This window comes from Heteronotia binoei, chromosome 16 (genome assembly GCF_032191835.1).
Source record: "Heteronotia binoei isolate CCM8104 ecotype False Entrance Well chromosome 16, APGP_CSIRO_Hbin_v1, whole genome shotgun sequence".
In the NCBI taxonomy this organism is placed as follows: Eukaryota; Metazoa; Chordata; class Lepidosauria; order Squamata; family Gekkonidae; genus Heteronotia; species Heteronotia binoei.
In genome coordinates, this window is record NC_083238.1 from 55,142,504 (window position 1) to 55,158,295 (window position 15,792).

Genomic DNA, 15,792 nt, shown 5'->3' on the forward strand with positions numbered 1-15,792 from the left:
ATGGCGGCCGCAGGAGGCAGAACCAGCCACAAGATGGCAGCTGCAGGAGGCAGCCACAAGATGTTTTCAGTCAAGCAGTGACAATCCTTGTGCTGTGGTGGCAGCTACGCCAAAGCAGTGTTAAAAATAAAATTGCACAGCCAGTCAAATCTCCAAAGGCCAATTAGAAGCCTTGTTGGGAAAAGCCCCATATGGCCGTTTTCTAAAAACACTTAGTCTGCACCAGGCATGGAATTCTAGCAGGAGCTCCTTTGCATATTAGGCCACACACCCCTGATGTAGCCAATCCTCCAAGAGCTTACAAAAAAGAGGCTTGTAAGAAGTGGAATTCTAGCAGGAGCTCCTTTGCATATTAGGCCACACACCCCTGATGTACCAATCCTCCAAGGGCTGACAAGGCTCTTTTTTGTAAGGTCTTAGAGGATTGGCTACATCAGGGTGTGTGGCCTAATATGCAAAGGAGCTCCTGCTAGAATTCCACCCCTAGTCTGCACCAGGAAAGGCATCAGCAGGTGCTGAACTGCCCACAGACCCCATGTTGGAGACTCTTGGCATACTGTGTTGTCACAAAAACATGTTTTGCTTACAGTCACAATGCATTATGGGATTTGTAGTTTTCAGGCATCAATAGCTGTTCTCACAATGAAACAAAAAAACATAATTTTCGCAGATGCCCATTTTACTAAGGGCTTTACTATGTTGAGAAATAAAACTTGCAAATGACGATTTCTTGCAAAAGTATTAAAGCATCAAAGTAATAAAGACTTAGCAAAAAACTGAACCGATTTGTTGATGCATATATATTAGATTCCCTGAAAGCACACTGAATTTCAGGGGGGGGGGGAATCATTTACTACCATACCTTCACTCTTTGGATTCTCTGTTAAATTTTCAGATTGCTGGGAGTGAAAGGTTCAGTCTGTAAGTTCTGCTGGAACGGATTTGTTTGCAGCACATTCATTTCCTTATCTTTTATTCCCTGCGGTTTCGTTTACCAAGATCTGAAATCTACTGATATCTCCTTGGTGTCTAAATATCAACTTGAACTATTTATGAAAGGACAAAGAAGAAAGTCACGCATTTGTCTCCAGGAAACAGGACTTTACAAGATGAATGAGGTTTTCTTAGAATGCTGCTTTTAAAACACAGACCCTCTTCTCTGTAGCACTTTCACAGTCCGAACGTCAGTCTGCTGATTCTGAATACGGAGAACTCAGCTAAAGGAAAAGAAAGAACACGTCAGTTCTCAGAAATCCACTGAAGTTCTCTCTGCCCCCCTCCCCCAAACAATGCAAAAAAGGTTGCTGAAAGTAAAGAAAATGCCAAAAGCACAAAAATCGCTGTGGAAACTAAAAGCAGACGCTAGAGCTGATGTCCCCCCACTCATCTAGTTAGGAAAGGAAAGGTCCCCTGTGCAAGCACCAGTCGTTTCCAACTCTGGGGTGACGTTGCTTTCACAACGTTTTCATGGCAGACTTTTGACGGGGTGGTTTGCCATTGCCTTCCCCAGTCCTCTACACTCCCCCCCCCGCAAGCTGGGCACTCCTTTGACTGACCTCGGAAGGATGGAAGGCTGAGTCAACCCTGGGCCGGCTACCTGAATCCAGCTTCCGCCGGAATCGAACTCAGGTCGTGAGCAGAGAGTTCAGAGCACAGTACTGCAGGACTGCTGCTTTACCACTCTGCGCCATGGGGCCGCTCTAATCTAGTTAAGGGCTGACCTAATTTGAGACAGAACAATTCCCTTTACTGGGGGGGGGGGGAACTGCTGTACATAGGGGGCCAAGGTGTCAAACATGCAGTTTGGGGACTGAATCAGGCCCCCAAAGGGCTCCTATCAGGCCCTCAAGTAACTGGCTGTCATCTGCTTCCTTCTCTCCCTCTCTCTTGCTTCCTTCTGCATCACAGCTTGCTTTGCAAGGCTTCCTCAATCGCACAGGACAAAACCTCTATTTTGTCCATTGGCTGAGGCTCCTCCCTTGGGGAGGAAGGGGGGGAGGCAGAGCTTGCTTTGCCAGGCTCTCTCAATTGCACACCACAGCTACTGAACCAAGCCTCTCTTCCTTCTATTGGCTGAGGCTCCTCCCTCCCCCAGTCCCCTGAGGAAGGAAGGAAAGAGCCAGAGGTTCCTTTGCCCAGGAAATAAAAAGCAAGCATCTTTAAGACCAATCTGAGCTAACGTTTTAAGCATGTTTTAAGTTTAAAAAAAAAAAAATTGTGTTTGTCTGTGTTCTTTATAAAATGTATATCTCCGCTAAGGTAAGGTAGTCCCCTGTGCATACACCAGTCGTTTTCGACTCTGGGGTGATGTTGTTTTCACAGCTGACTTTTTACGGGGTGGTTTGCTATTGCCTTCCCCAGTCACCTACACTTTCCCCCCAGCAAGCTGGAGACTCATTTTTCCCACCTTGGAAGGATGGAAGTCTGAGTCAACCTGGAGCCGGCGACCTGAACCAGCTTCCGCCGGGATCAAACTCAGGTCGTGAGCAGAGGGCTCCGACTGCAGTACTGCAGTTTAACCACTCTGCGCCATGGGGCTCTTATCTCCGCTACCTAATCTTAAACAGGTACACATATGGCCTGGCCCGATATAACCAGGCCCAACCCAGTTTGGTGTAGTGGTTAAGTGCGTGGACTCTTATCTGGGAGAACCGGGTTTGATTCCCCACTCCTCCACTTGCAGCTCCTGGAATGGCCTTGGGTCAGCCATAGCTCTGGTAGAGGTTGCCCTTGAAAGGGCAGCTTCTATGAGAGCCCTCTCAGTCCCACTCACCTCACAGGGTGTCTGTTGTGGGGGGAGAAGATATAGGAGATTGTAAGCCGCTCTGAGACTCTGATTCAGGGAGAAGGGAGGGGTATAAATCCAATATTCAGGAGAGCCAGTTTGGTGTAGTGGTTAAGTGTGCGGACTCTTATCTGGGAGAACCAGGTTTGATTCCCCACTCCTCCACTTGCAGCTGCCGGAATGGCCTTGGGTCAGCCACAGCTCTGGCAGAGGTTGTCCTTGAAAGGGCAGCTGCTGTGAGAGCCCTCTCCAGCCCCACCCACCTCACAGGGTGTCTGTTGTGGGGGGAGAAGATATAGGAGATTGTGAGCTGCTCTGAGACTCTTTGGAGTGGAGGGCGGGATATAAATCCAATATCATCATCATCATCATCAATATCACCATCATCCACCCGACATGGCCCGACCCGACAAGGTCTCATTTATGTCAGATCCGGCCCTCATAACAAATGAGTTCGACACCCGTGCCCTAGTCTGTCTGGCACCCTAGGCAAGGCAAGGTTCTGGGGCCCCCCTCCCCAGAACTGAAAATGTCACGGAGTCACATGGGGGTCACATGGGGGGGTGCCCAATTCAGCACCCCGAGAAGGTCGGCTTCCTAGGCAGTTGCCTAGTTTGCCTAGTGGCAGGCCAGCCCTGGTGTGTGTGTGTGGGAGGGAGGGGATCTCCACCTGGAAGCAGCCTTGGAAATCAGATGTGCAATTTCTGGAACTGCAAAGTAGAAACATAACTAAGCATGTGTGTGTGTGTGTGTGTGTGGGGAGGGATGGGGCCCTTTAGGATTGCCAGGTCGGTTTGGAAAATACCTGGAGACTTTGGGGGTGGAGCCAGGAGAGGGCGGGGTTTCGGGAGGGGAGAGGCCTCAGCAGGGGTGGAATTCTAGCAGGGGCTCCTTTGCATATTAGGCCACGCACCCCTGATGTAGTCAATCCTCCAAGATCGTATAAAAAAGAGCCCTGTAAGCTCTTGGAGGCTTGGCTACATCAGGGGGTGTGGCCTAATATGCAAAGGAGCTCCTGATAGAATTCCACCCCTGGGTCTCAGCTTGGCACAGTGCCGTATAGTCCACCCTTCGAAGCAGCTGTTTTCTCCAGGGGTGCTGATCTGTGCCAGCTGGAGAACAGCTGTGAAAGCAGGAGATCTTGAGCTTGTTTGGAGGTTCTAGCAGGGGAGCGCAGCTATCGTATACCCTTGACCGAAGAACGGTACACTCCTTCTATCTGGGATGGTCGTCCTCTTCCACCGAGCGCGCAGCTTCGGGAGGGACGCACATGGAGCGGTGAGGGAGGTAGGGGACACCCGCCTAGCCAGCCAGATCAGCCGAATCAACCCTGGCGACCAATGGGGTGACAGATGTCGCAGCCAGATCACCCTCACATCCAGGAGAGGGTGGGGTTTGGGGAGGGGAGGGGCTTCAGCAGGGTACAGTGCTACAGAGTCCACCCTTCCAAGCAGCCATTTTCTCCAGGCAGACTGATCTCTGTAGTCTGGAGAGGAGGAGTAATTCCAGGAGATTCCCAGGTCAGGTTGCCAGGTCTGGGGTGGAAAATTCCTGGAGACTTGGGGGGGGGGGCGGAGCCAGGAGAGGGTGAGGTTTGGGGAGAGGAGGGGCCTCAGCAGGGGACAATTCCCTAGACTCCACCCTCCAACGCAGCCCTTTTCTCCAGGGGAGCTGATCTCAGCCAGCTGTAGATGGTTAGTCACAAAAGCGGGAGATTCTCCAGGCCCCACCTGGAGGCTGCCAACCCTAGGGACCTTCCAGAGCAGCTCCAAGAGTACCATTTGGGGATTCAGCAGTTCACGGACAGGCAGAGTAAACCGGTTCACAGTAGTAATTTCTCCTTACTTGTACTGCAGCAGCTAAACTTAGTAAGGGAAGTGGTGTCCCCCATCTGTCAAGGAAGGCCTTGAGCGTCTTATGAACTGCATCCTCTCGGGGGCCAAAACAACACCAGGAACTAGCTGGGCAGGGTTGGAAAGCCCTGTGTCCTTCTTAGACCACTTTCCAATAGAGGCGAAGGTCTTGCTTCATACATCACTGACAATCCCATCATGAGCAGAGGAGTTACACCCTTCTAAGTCCGTTGAAGTCAATGTGCTTAGCAGGGTGAAACTCTGATTTGAATGGCACTGTATATAAGAACATCAGAAGAGCCCTGCTGAATCAGGCCAGTGGTCCATCTAGTCCAGCCTCCTTCCTCACACAGTGGCCAACCAGTTCCTCTGGAGGGCCAGCAACAGGGCAGAGAGGCCGAGGCCTTTCCCTGAGAAGAACATCAGAAGAGCCTTGCTGGATCAGACCAGTGAGGGTCCATCCAGTCCAGCCTCCTGTCTCACACAGTGGCCAACAAGTTTCTCTGGAGGGCCAACAACATAAGAACATAAGAGAAGCCATGTTGGATCAGGCCAACGGCCCATCCAGTCCAACACTCTGTGTCACACAGTGGCAAAAATTTTTATATATACACACACACTGTGGCTAATAGCCACTGATGGACCTGTGCTCCATATTTTTATCTAAACCCCTCTTGAAGGTGGCTATACTTGTGGCCGCCACCACCTCCTGTGGCAGTGAATTCCACATGTTAATCACCCTTTGGGTGAAGAAGGACTTCCTTTTATCCGTTTTAACCTGTCTGCTCAGCAATTTCATCGAATGCCCACGAGTTCTTGTATTGTGAGAAAAGGAGAAAAGTAGAGGGCAGAGAAGCTGAGGCCTTTCCCTGAGAAGAACATCAGAGAGCCCTGCTGGATCAGACCAGTGGGGGTCCATCCAGTCCAGCCTCCTGTCCCACACAGTGGCCAACCAGTTCCTCTGAAGCGCCAAAAACAAGGCACAGAGGCTGAGGCCTTCCCCTGATGTTGCCTCCTGGCTCTGGGATGCAGAGGATTAGTGCCTCAGGTGATTCCTCTCAGTCCACATAGTGAGCAGTCGCTAGTAGACCTCTATTCCGTGGATCTATCTAACCTAATTTGAAAACTCTTTATTCCTATAAGAACTATACGGTGTGTCTCTGGTTCTACTTTATGCACCATCCTTTCATTCGCTGAAGAAAAAAAGTACCAGCATGGTGTAGTAGTTGGAGCACAGGATCTAGGAGACCTGAGTTCAAATCTCTGCTCTGCCTTGAAATCTCCTGGGGGAATTTAGGCCAGTTCTCTCCCTCTCCCAGGCTCACCCACTTCACAGGGTTGTTGTGAGGATTTCATTTCATTTCATTTCACATTTTATTTATATCCCGCCCTCCCCGCCAAGGCAGAGAAGAACAACAGAGAAGAACAACGTCAGCTGCATTGGGTTCCCCTTGGGGAGAAAGGTGGCGTAAAAATGAAGGAAACGAAGAAACGGGGGAGTAAAAAAATCTTCCCACGTACCGCTGTTTCCATCACGGTGGGACTCAGGTGTTCTCGCAAAACGGCATAGACGCTTGGAGACATGGGGAGGAGGTCGGAGGGAGAAGGCGGGTCTGTGGAATCGCTCAGGCTTCAAGAAACGTACACAAAATGAAAAAAAAAATGACATTTTTCATAAGTTGCACAAAATGGAAAATTAGCTGTCATTTAACGTATGCAGGGGTGGAATTCTAGCAGGAGCTCCTTTGCATATTAGGCCACACACCCCTGATGGAGCCAGTCCTCCAAGAGTTTACAACCCTGTAAGCTCTTGGAGGATTGGCTACATCAGGGGGTGGGGCCTAATATGCAAAGGAGCTCCTGCTCCCCAAAAAACCCCTGTATATATCCCATAGCGCTTTGCAGACATCCAAACTAACAAATGGGTGCTTGAAAAACATGAGCCGCATCCATTCATTCGTTTGGATGACTGCAAAGGGTTCTTGCGCAGAGGTGCATTGTATATATGCTCGCAAAACAAATGCATCTCAAGGACTTAACCGGTCTTTAGAATTTACTTCTTTTTATGAATTACTGAATATAGGGGGATGTTTCCTTTAAATCCAGACTCCAAGTAGGATCGCAGCTGATACTCATCAACATACTATGGGTCCTAGAAAAATGTTGGGTTTCACATAATTTAAGGACACGTTACATCAACTTTGTATCATTGTGAAAGTTATATTGGGACCAGCAATGAGTCTGTTCCCTATAGGTATCTTTAGGCTGTGCACAGATTATATGATATAAAGAAACAGAAACTTTGACTTGAATGATTCTTTGTTTTTCATTGACTGAATGTGCTCTATGTGGTTCCTATTGTTTGTTGATGACACAGTGGCCAACCAGTTCCACTGGACAGCCAATGACAGGGCACAGACGCCGAGGCCTTTCTAAGAACATCAGAAGAGGCCTACTGGATCAGACCAGTGGTCCGTCTAGTCCAGCATCCTGTCTCACACAGCGGAACAGCGGACAACCAGTTCTCCTGGAGAGCCAACGAAAGGGCAGAGAGGCTGAGGCCTTCCTATGAACATCAGAAGAGCCCTGTTGGATCAGACCAGTGGTCCATCTAGCCCATCATCCTTAGTATATTTGTTTATTTATTTACTTTATATTTATATCCTGCCCTCTCTGAAAGTGGGGCAGGATATAAATATAAATTGGCCAATAAGTTCCTCTGAACAGCCAACAACAGAGCAGAGAGGCCAAGGCCTTCCTAAGAACATCAGAAGAACCCTGCTGGATCAGACCAGTGGTCCATCTAGTCCAGCATCCTGTCTCACACAGTGGCCAACCAGTTCCTCTGGAGGGCCTACAACAGGGCAGAGAGACTGAGATCTTCCTAAGAACATCAGAAGGGCCCTCCTGGATCAGACCAGTGGTCCATCCAGTCCAGCCTCCTGTCTCACACAATGGCCAACCAGTTCCTCTGGATGGCCAACAACAGGGCATAAAGGCCAAGGTCTTCATGAGAACATAAGAAGAGCCCTGCTGGATCAGACCAGTGGTCCATCCAGTCCAGCCTCCTGTCTCACACAGTGGCCAACCAGTTCCTCTGGATGGCCAACAACAGGGCATAAAGGCCAAGGTCTTCATGAGAACATAAGAAGAGCCCTGCTGGATCAGACCAGTGGTCCATCCAGTCCAGCCTCCTGTCTCACACAGTGGCCAACCAGTTCCTCTGGATGGCCAACAACAGGGCATAAAGGCCAAGGCCTTCATAAGAACATCAGAAGAACCCTGCTGGATCAGACCAGTGGTCCATCTAGTCCAGCATCCTGTCTCACGCAGGGGCCAACCAGTTCCTCTGGAGGGCCAACAGCAGGGCACAGAAGCCGAGGCCTTCCTAAGAACACCAGAAGAACCTTGCTGGATCAGACCAGTGATCCATCTAGTCCAGCATCCTGTCTCACACAGGAGCCAATCAGTTCCTCTGGAGGGCCAACAACAGGGCACAGAGGCTGAGGCCTTCCAAGAACATCAGAAGAGCCCTGCTGAATCAGGCCAGTATTCCATCTAGTCCAGCATCCTGTCTCACACAGTGGCCAGTCATTTCCTCTGGATGGTCAACAACAGGGCATAGAGGCCGAGGCCTTCATAAGATCACCAGAAGAGGCCATAGAGGTTCAAGCCTTCGACAATGCCCCCTCCTGAAACGGATAAATCTGTCCCAAAGGGAACTGTGTAATAAATCTGGAGAGTCTGGCCTTTGGCTGTGATTTATGATCAGTTGTCCAAGTACTAGGAATGAAAACTGAAAAAAACACAGCTCAAGGAACTTAACTTCTCAGATGAGGACAACATTCTGATTGGGCTGGTGTCCAAGATTTCTAGAGCGAGGAGGCCTGGGGAAGACTCATTAAAATAACTGGTACTTACATTTTGGAGACTGGGATAAATACGGAGGGGACGTAACCTTTATCTCCTCCTTCTGTAGGTCTTAACACTAAAAGAAACGCAGTAAAATAAATTGGTAGATAAACTGTAGGGAATGCATCTTTGCTTCTGGAGATGCTTTGGTTTTCAGCTTTTACTGGGATGCTTCTTGTATAGATTACGAGCCCCATGGCGCAGAGTGGTAAAGCTGCAGTACTGCAGTCCAAGCTCTCTGCTCACAACCTGAGTTCGATCCCGGTGGGAGCTGGGTTCAGTAGCCAGCTCCAGGTTGACTCAGCCTTCCATCCTTCCGAGGTCGGTCAAATGAGTCCCCAGGGGGGGGGGGGGAAGTGTAGATGACTGAGAAAGGCAATGGCAAACCAGCCTGTAAAAAGTCTGCCATGAAAACATCGTGAAAGTGACGTCACCCCAGAGTCAGAAACGACTGGTGCTTGCACAGGGGACTACCTTTTCTTTTCTCTTGGATAGATACATGCAGACAAGGATGGATTGACCATGAGGGCCACCAGAAAATGTCCTGGGGGGGGGCCACCTTGCTCAAGGTGAGTGGGACTCACCAGGAACTGGCAGCTCCTGTTGCAAAGGAGGTTAGCCAAAACAGCTCTCCACAGGTGTGGGGCTCTCAGGAGTATCCACTGCCATGAGTCCCTGCAGGTCAGCAGAAGCCAGTGGCTACTGCTTTGCAGGAAGAGGATGCAAGTAAAGCTTTAACTATGGATCCTCCTTCCTTCCTCCCAAGGCCGGAGTGCGGGAGTAGGTCAAGTAGGTGGCCGCCTAGGGTGCCACCTGGCCTAGGGTTGCCGCTAGGTGCCCCCTCTCCCCACGCACAGCGTGTGTGCTCCTTGGAGCCTGCCTTTCCCAATGGAAAAGAGGCTCCACGGAGCACAGATGCTGCCCAGACAAAAGCGGATGGAGCCTGCACATTGTGCTCCTGGGATCCCAGCAGGGATCGATTAAACAATTATAAAAACTAAAGACGAGTCAATTCCAGTTTCTAAAAATTGGCTCCTGTTTAACAGCATTATCCAATCCTTTATCCATGTCAAACAAACTGCATCATGGTACAGTCTTAAGTCTGGAAGTTGAAAACCTCCCCTCTCCTTTGCATCTGTTAAAATTTTCATCTTAATCCTTGGTTTCTTCCCAGCCCATACAAAATTGGAGATCTTCCTTTGCCATTTATTGAATTCTTTGCTATCTTTCACAATCGGAATAGTTTGGAACAAATACATTATTCTTGGCAAAATATTCATCTTGATTGCATCAATCCTACCCAGCAAAGACAAATTATGACTATGAGAAAAGGGAGAAATTGAATTTTGATTGGTTAAGGGTACCTTTATAAGTGAACTCAAGTACGGTATATAATTTCGGTGGGAGTCTAGTAACGGAGGGAGGCGGGATTAGAAAATATCATATGGGTTAGGGATAGTAATGATATAAACAGACATTATTAGCATATGTTATTAATAAAATTGTTTAAACCACCACCCCCCCAAAAAAATTGGCTCCTGTTGAACTTGTATGTGGCCGCTCATCTTTCCAACTCTCCTTGAACAGAGCCATGGGGTGGGAGCCCTAGCTCAGTGGCAGAGCATCTTTCTCGCATGCGTAAGGTCTCGTCCCTGGCACCTCCAACCAATGTTCCCTCTAAGCTGTGGAGTCGTGAGCAAGAATTCTACTTTGTGAGCTCCTGGCGTTAAAGTTGTGAGCTGCAGCATCCATTAGTTTGCTCTAAGGGCCATTTTTGTCCTGAGGAGAGACAAAAACGTGTGAGCTGGAGGCGAAAAAACTGGGAGCTAACTCACACTAACTCAGCTTAAGAGGGAACGCTGCCTCCAACTAAAAGGGTCAAGCAGAAACGGGCATGTGAAGGTCTTGTCCCTGGCACCTCCAGCGTAAAAAGATCGAGCGTTCTCACAATTTTTATTGCTTAATCTCACAAATTTTTTTTAAATTAAAATTTAAAATAGAAAACTGTAAATTAAAAATGTAAATAGTTTCAAGTGTCTTCATTTCTCCTACAATTCTCTGTTTTTTTAATTTTGCAAGGGGGGTGCGCTAGTGGGCAGCTTGCCTAGGGCACCAAAAACCTTAGCGCCCTTTCTGGGGTTGTTTTGCCCTCTCAATCTGCCCTGGGCGTATGGAAATATATGTCCATCAACCTAGGCTACTATTCTACATGCGGTAGGACTGTACATCAAAATGTGAAAATGTAAGAGAAGCCATGTTTTTTCTTCTTTTTTTTGAGTATAATGTAATTTCGGCACAGCGATGCCATATACGGGATGAATCCGTGTGTGGCTTTCACATTTCCCAGTTTTGTTTAGAACCGTGAGGAGTGAGGAATACTGCTAATCAGGGGTCGTTTTGTAGAAAAATAGGTGGTGGAGCTCATTAGCGTAACTCATTAGGGTATGCCCCCCCCAGCCAAAAGCAATCTGATGCAAGAAAGGAGAGCCCCGGGCAAGCGAGGCCTGCTTGGGTTGGCTAGAGATCCAGCCAACCCAAGTGGGCCTCGATCACCTGGGGCTCTCCTTGGCCGCCCCCCTCCCAGTCAAAAGGCCAGCAAGCCACCCGCCGCCCAAAATCACGTAAGAAGTTGGGAAAGAGTGGTGTGGGCTTCTCCAGGGGTTAATGAGGGCTGCTGGGGGTGCGGCAAAGCCCCTGGGGGCTGGCTGGCTGCCTGCTCTCCTAATCCAGGAATTGTCATGCAGCTGCACCTACTATTCAATGGACAAGGAAGGTGGGGAGGAAGAGAGGGAACCCTCAGGAAGGTTCAGGAACTGCGCTCCTGGAAGCTCCTGCTGAATCTGAGGCCAGCTGTTAATACGAATAAGACAGCTGAGCCCATACTCTACCTTCATTTGGCTGGGAGCTGTAGTGTTTCCCAAAGGCTTTATCTTTGGGGATATCTGGATAAAGGTATTTCAGGGGGTTTTCCGGAACGTTATCGGCCACGATCACTTTGTAATCTCGCAAAATGTCGGCAAACGGCAAGGCGGTTAAACGGCCCTTGTTATACGGCTCAACAGAATGGTAGATCTCTTCTCCTGCGGAGACAACAAAGTTCAGGTTTGCCACCAGAGCTCTTTTTCTTGCATTAATGCAACACAACCTATTCGTTTTTTAACTTGTGGTTATGTCTGAATGGTGGTCAGGGAAATCGACAAATGTTGGTCAGGGAAAGGAAAAATAAAATTTGAGTGACAACCAGGGCACTTTTTCTAGCAGGAGCTCCTCTGCATATTAGGCCACGCTCCCTGATGTAGCCAGTCCTCCTGGAGCTTACAATAGGCCCTGTTCTAAGAGCCCTGCAAGCTCTTGGAGGATTGGCTACATCAGGGGGTGTGTGTCCTAATATGCAAAGGAGCTCTTGCTAGAATTCCACCCCTGCCTACTAGCAATAACAAGATGAGCTCTTCACATTCCAAGAGACATCTGGCATGGATATTCTTCAAAGGCATGCCTCTGAAATATGCAGTTCATTTCCAAACTACTTCTTGAACTTGGGGAGGGGAGAGTGGAGCTGATGCCAAACGCAACCGTTTCCGGCACTTTGCAAACCAAGCACTTACCGCTTTCTGACCTGTACACCCAGGTGAACGTAATCCCTCCTAAATTGCTCTCGCTAAACCTCAATAAAAACGTTCCTGGCGCCTTGTCCTTCAGCAAAACCCGCTGCTTCTCTTTGCTCACAAACCCCATGATACATCTGCGAGGGCAAGAGGAAAGAAAGGCCATAAGAAATGTCAGGGGCAAAACTATTACGCAGATATTCGAGATACGAACTGGCAGATGCTCGAGATATGAATTCTCAAAACGCTCAAATTAACAATGCAGCCCTAAAAAGAGTTACAGCGGGCTGAGAAGGGTGTAACTCTGCACCACTGCAATGTCAGGGCTGCAATCCTATGCACACTTATTTGAGCATCAGCTCCCCCCCCCCAGGGAGTAAAGTGGGACTTGTATTGAAAAAGACGAAGAGGAAGAGGAGGAAGAGGAAGGGGAAGAAAAGGAAGAAGAAGAGGAGGAGGAGGAAGAAGAAGAGGAGGGAGAAGAAGAGGAGGAGGAAGAAGAAGAGGAAGAAGAGGAGGGAGAAGAAGAAGAGAAACAGGAAGAAGAAGAGGAAGAGGAGGAAGAAGAAGAGGAAGAAGAAGAAGAGGAGGGAGAAGAAGAGGAAGAAGAAGAGAAACAGGAAGAAGAAGAGGAAGAGGAGGGAGAAGAAGAGGAGGAGGAAGAAGAGGAAGAAGAAGAAGAGGAGGGAGAAGAAGAGGAAGAAGAAAGAAACAGGAAGAAGAAGAGGAAGAGGAGGGAGAAGAAGAGGAGGAGGAAGAAGAAGAGGAAGAAGAAGAAGAGGAGGGAGAAGAGGAGGAAGAAGAAGAGGAGGAGGGGCAGCAGGAGGAGATTTGATTTATACCCCGCCCTTCACTAGCCAAAGGAGTCTCAGAGTGGCTTACAGATCTTCTTTGCCTTCCCCTCCCCACAACAGACACCCTGTGAGCAATGTTCCCTCTAAGCTGCAGAGTCTTGCGAGCAAAAATTCTACTTTGTGAGCTACTGGCATTAAAGTTGTGAGCCACTGCATAAATTAGCTCGCTCTGGGGCCATTTTTCCTGAGCGAAGACAAAAACGTGTGAGCTGGAGGCTAAAAAATAGGTGAGCCAGCTCACGCTAACTCAGCTTAGAGGGAACACTGCCTGGGAGGTAGATGGGGCTGAGAGAGCTCGGACAGAAACTGCTCTTGAGAGGAACAGCTCCGAGAGAGTTATGACTGACCCAAGGTCACTCCTGCAGTTGGAGGTGGAGGAGTGGGGAATCAAACCTGGTTCTCCCAGATAAGAGACCGGGCACCTAATCACTACACCAAATCGGCTCTCCCACCCCCACACCGTACATGTGCAGGGGACGGCACTGTTCACAAGCCCACCCAAAAGTTTCTTCTGCCGTGGAAAAACCTCACTGGAAATGACCACAAATGTTGTAGACCGGTTGACGGATCATGGCGCAGTCAAACATGCATCTATTTACTGATGTCCTGCTTTTCTCCCCAGCTGGGACTCAAAGCAGCTTCAAACACCGCTCTCCTTTCCTCTGTTCTCTCTCAACAACCCTGTAGGATAGGCCAAGCTGAGAGTTTAGGGTGGAACCAGGGTCGTGTGGTGAACTTTGGTCAGGGTTGTTTTTTTTTGAAGCAGCAGCTCTTTTGCATGTTAGGCCACACACCCCTGATGTAGCCAATCCTCCAGGAGCTTACAGGGCTCTTCTTACAGGGCCTACTGTAAGCTCTTGGAAGATTGGCTACATCAGGGGGGTGGCCTAATATGCAAAGGAGTTCCTGCTACAAAAAAGCCCTGACTTTCATAGCAGGGATTTGAACCCAGGTTGCCCAAGATCCTAGTCCGACACTGTCCTCTGCGCCACACTGGCTCTCAGCACTCTAACTGGGGACTCCTTTGACTGACCTTGGAAAGATGGAAGGCTGAGTCAACCTCGAGCCGGCTACCTGAAAACCCAGCTTCCGCCAGGGATTGAACTCAGGTCGTGAGCAGAGCTTAGGACTGCAGTACTGCAGCTTTAAAACTCTGCGCCATGGGGCTCTTGTGTGTATGTAGGAAAGGAAAGGTCCCCTGTGCAAGCATCAGTCGTTTGACTCTGGGGTGACGCTTTCACAATGTTTTCACGGCAGACTTTTTATGGGGTGGTTTTGCCGCTGCCTTCCCCAGTCTTTTACGCTTCCCCCCCAGCAAGCTGGGTAGTCATTTTACAGACCTCGGAAGGATGGAAGGCTGAGTCAACCTTGGGCCGGCTACCTGAATCCAGCTTCCACCAGAATCAAACTCCGGTTGTGAGCAGAGCGTTCAGACCCACAGTACTGCTGCTTTACCACTCTGTGCCACGGGGCCGAATGGAAAGTGAGGAAAGGGTAAAATCTTAGACCGATTTTGCACTAGGGCTTGTTCCAGGTGGAGAGCCCTTTTGCCCCCAGCACTCCTCTCAGTTTTCACACAAGCTGCCCTGGCACGTCTGTGCTCTGCAGAATATTTGAGCTTTGTGTCTCTTGTAAATGACCGGATGTATTTTGAAGCTTGTAAAAGCCTTCGGTGAAACAGGGCAATACGCGCCCCCCCCCCCCCTGTTGCATTCTTGTTCTGGGCTGCCAATTGCCTCACGCCGGCATGTGTCGAAAGAAACCTCTGGAGCATTGGACTCTCCATTCACAGCTTTGCCAACTTTTCTCCCGGACCTCTACTATAAAGACTATGAACTTCTATTGTGAATTGAAAGAACATTGGGTTTCCGGGTTATTTATTGCACCTTTGTCTAACTTTGTTTGATAAATGGTATATTTTCATAATTGAGGCTGGTCTTTCGTGGATGCCTTGGGGCTTGTTTTCTCTTTTCCTTTCCGCGTTACTCTTTGCGTCGCTGCTTTTCTGTGGCTAGCAGGAACTGCTCATAAAAGGAACTTGCTTGCTGCGGAAAAGCAGCACGGCAACTCACAGCTCTGGGGCAGCTTGTGCGGAAACAGAGAGAAGCGCCGGGAGCAAAAGGGCTCTCCACCCAGGACAAGCCTAGTGTGAAATCGGTCTCACTCCCACCCTAGCTATGTACACATACGAAGCTGCCTTATACTAAAATCAGATCCTTGGTTCATCAAAATCAGCACTGTCTACTCAGACTGGCAGCGGCTCTCCAGGGTCTCAGGCTGAGGTCTTTCACATCACTCCTTTCTGGGAGTACCGGGTTCGATTCCCCACTCCTCCACTTGCAGCTGCTAGAATGGCCTTGGGTCAGCCATAGCTCTGGCAGAGGTTGTCCTTGAAAGAGCAGCTGCTGTGAGAGCCCTCTCAGCCCCACCCACCTCACAAGGTGTCTGTTGTGGGGGGAGAAGATAAAGGAGATTGTGAGCCGCTCTGAGACTCTGATTCAGAGAGAAGGGTGTGGTATAAATCTACAGTCTTATTCTTCTTCCTCCACTTGCAGCTGCTGGTATGGCCTTGGGTCAGCCATAGCTCTGGCAGAGGTTGTCCTTGAAAGGGAAGCTGCTGTGAGAGCACTCTCAGCCCCTCCCACCTCACAGGGTGTCTGTAGTGGGGGAGGAAGGGAAAGGAGATTGTAGGCCGCTCTGAGACTCTGTCCTTGAAAGGGCAGCTTCTGGGTGAGCTCTCTCAGTCCCACCCACCTCACAGGGTGTCTGTTGTGGGGGAGAAG

General features: G+C 49.4%; 1 protein-coding gene across 1 annotated transcript in view; it reads right to left on the reverse strand.

The window, feature by feature from the left end:
- Positions 1-900: 900 nt before the first annotated feature.
- The window catches only part of STAT4 (signal transducer and activator of transcription 4), a 59,054-nt gene continuing 44,162 nt past the window's right edge, over positions 901-15,792 (reverse strand). Inside the window, exons 17-21 of the mRNA XM_060256936.1 lie at positions 12,156-12,292; positions 11,439-11,630; positions 8,560-8,626; positions 6,160-6,268; positions 901-1,217 (exon numbers count right to left, since the gene is read on the reverse strand). Coding sequence (XP_060112919.1) covers positions 1,185-1,217; positions 6,160-6,268; positions 8,560-8,626; positions 11,439-11,630; positions 12,156-12,292 — 538 coding nt within the window. The 3' untranslated portion in view covers positions 901-1,184. The remainder of the gene's footprint in view (positions 1,218-6,159; positions 6,269-8,559; positions 8,627-11,438; positions 11,631-12,155; positions 12,293-15,792) is intronic.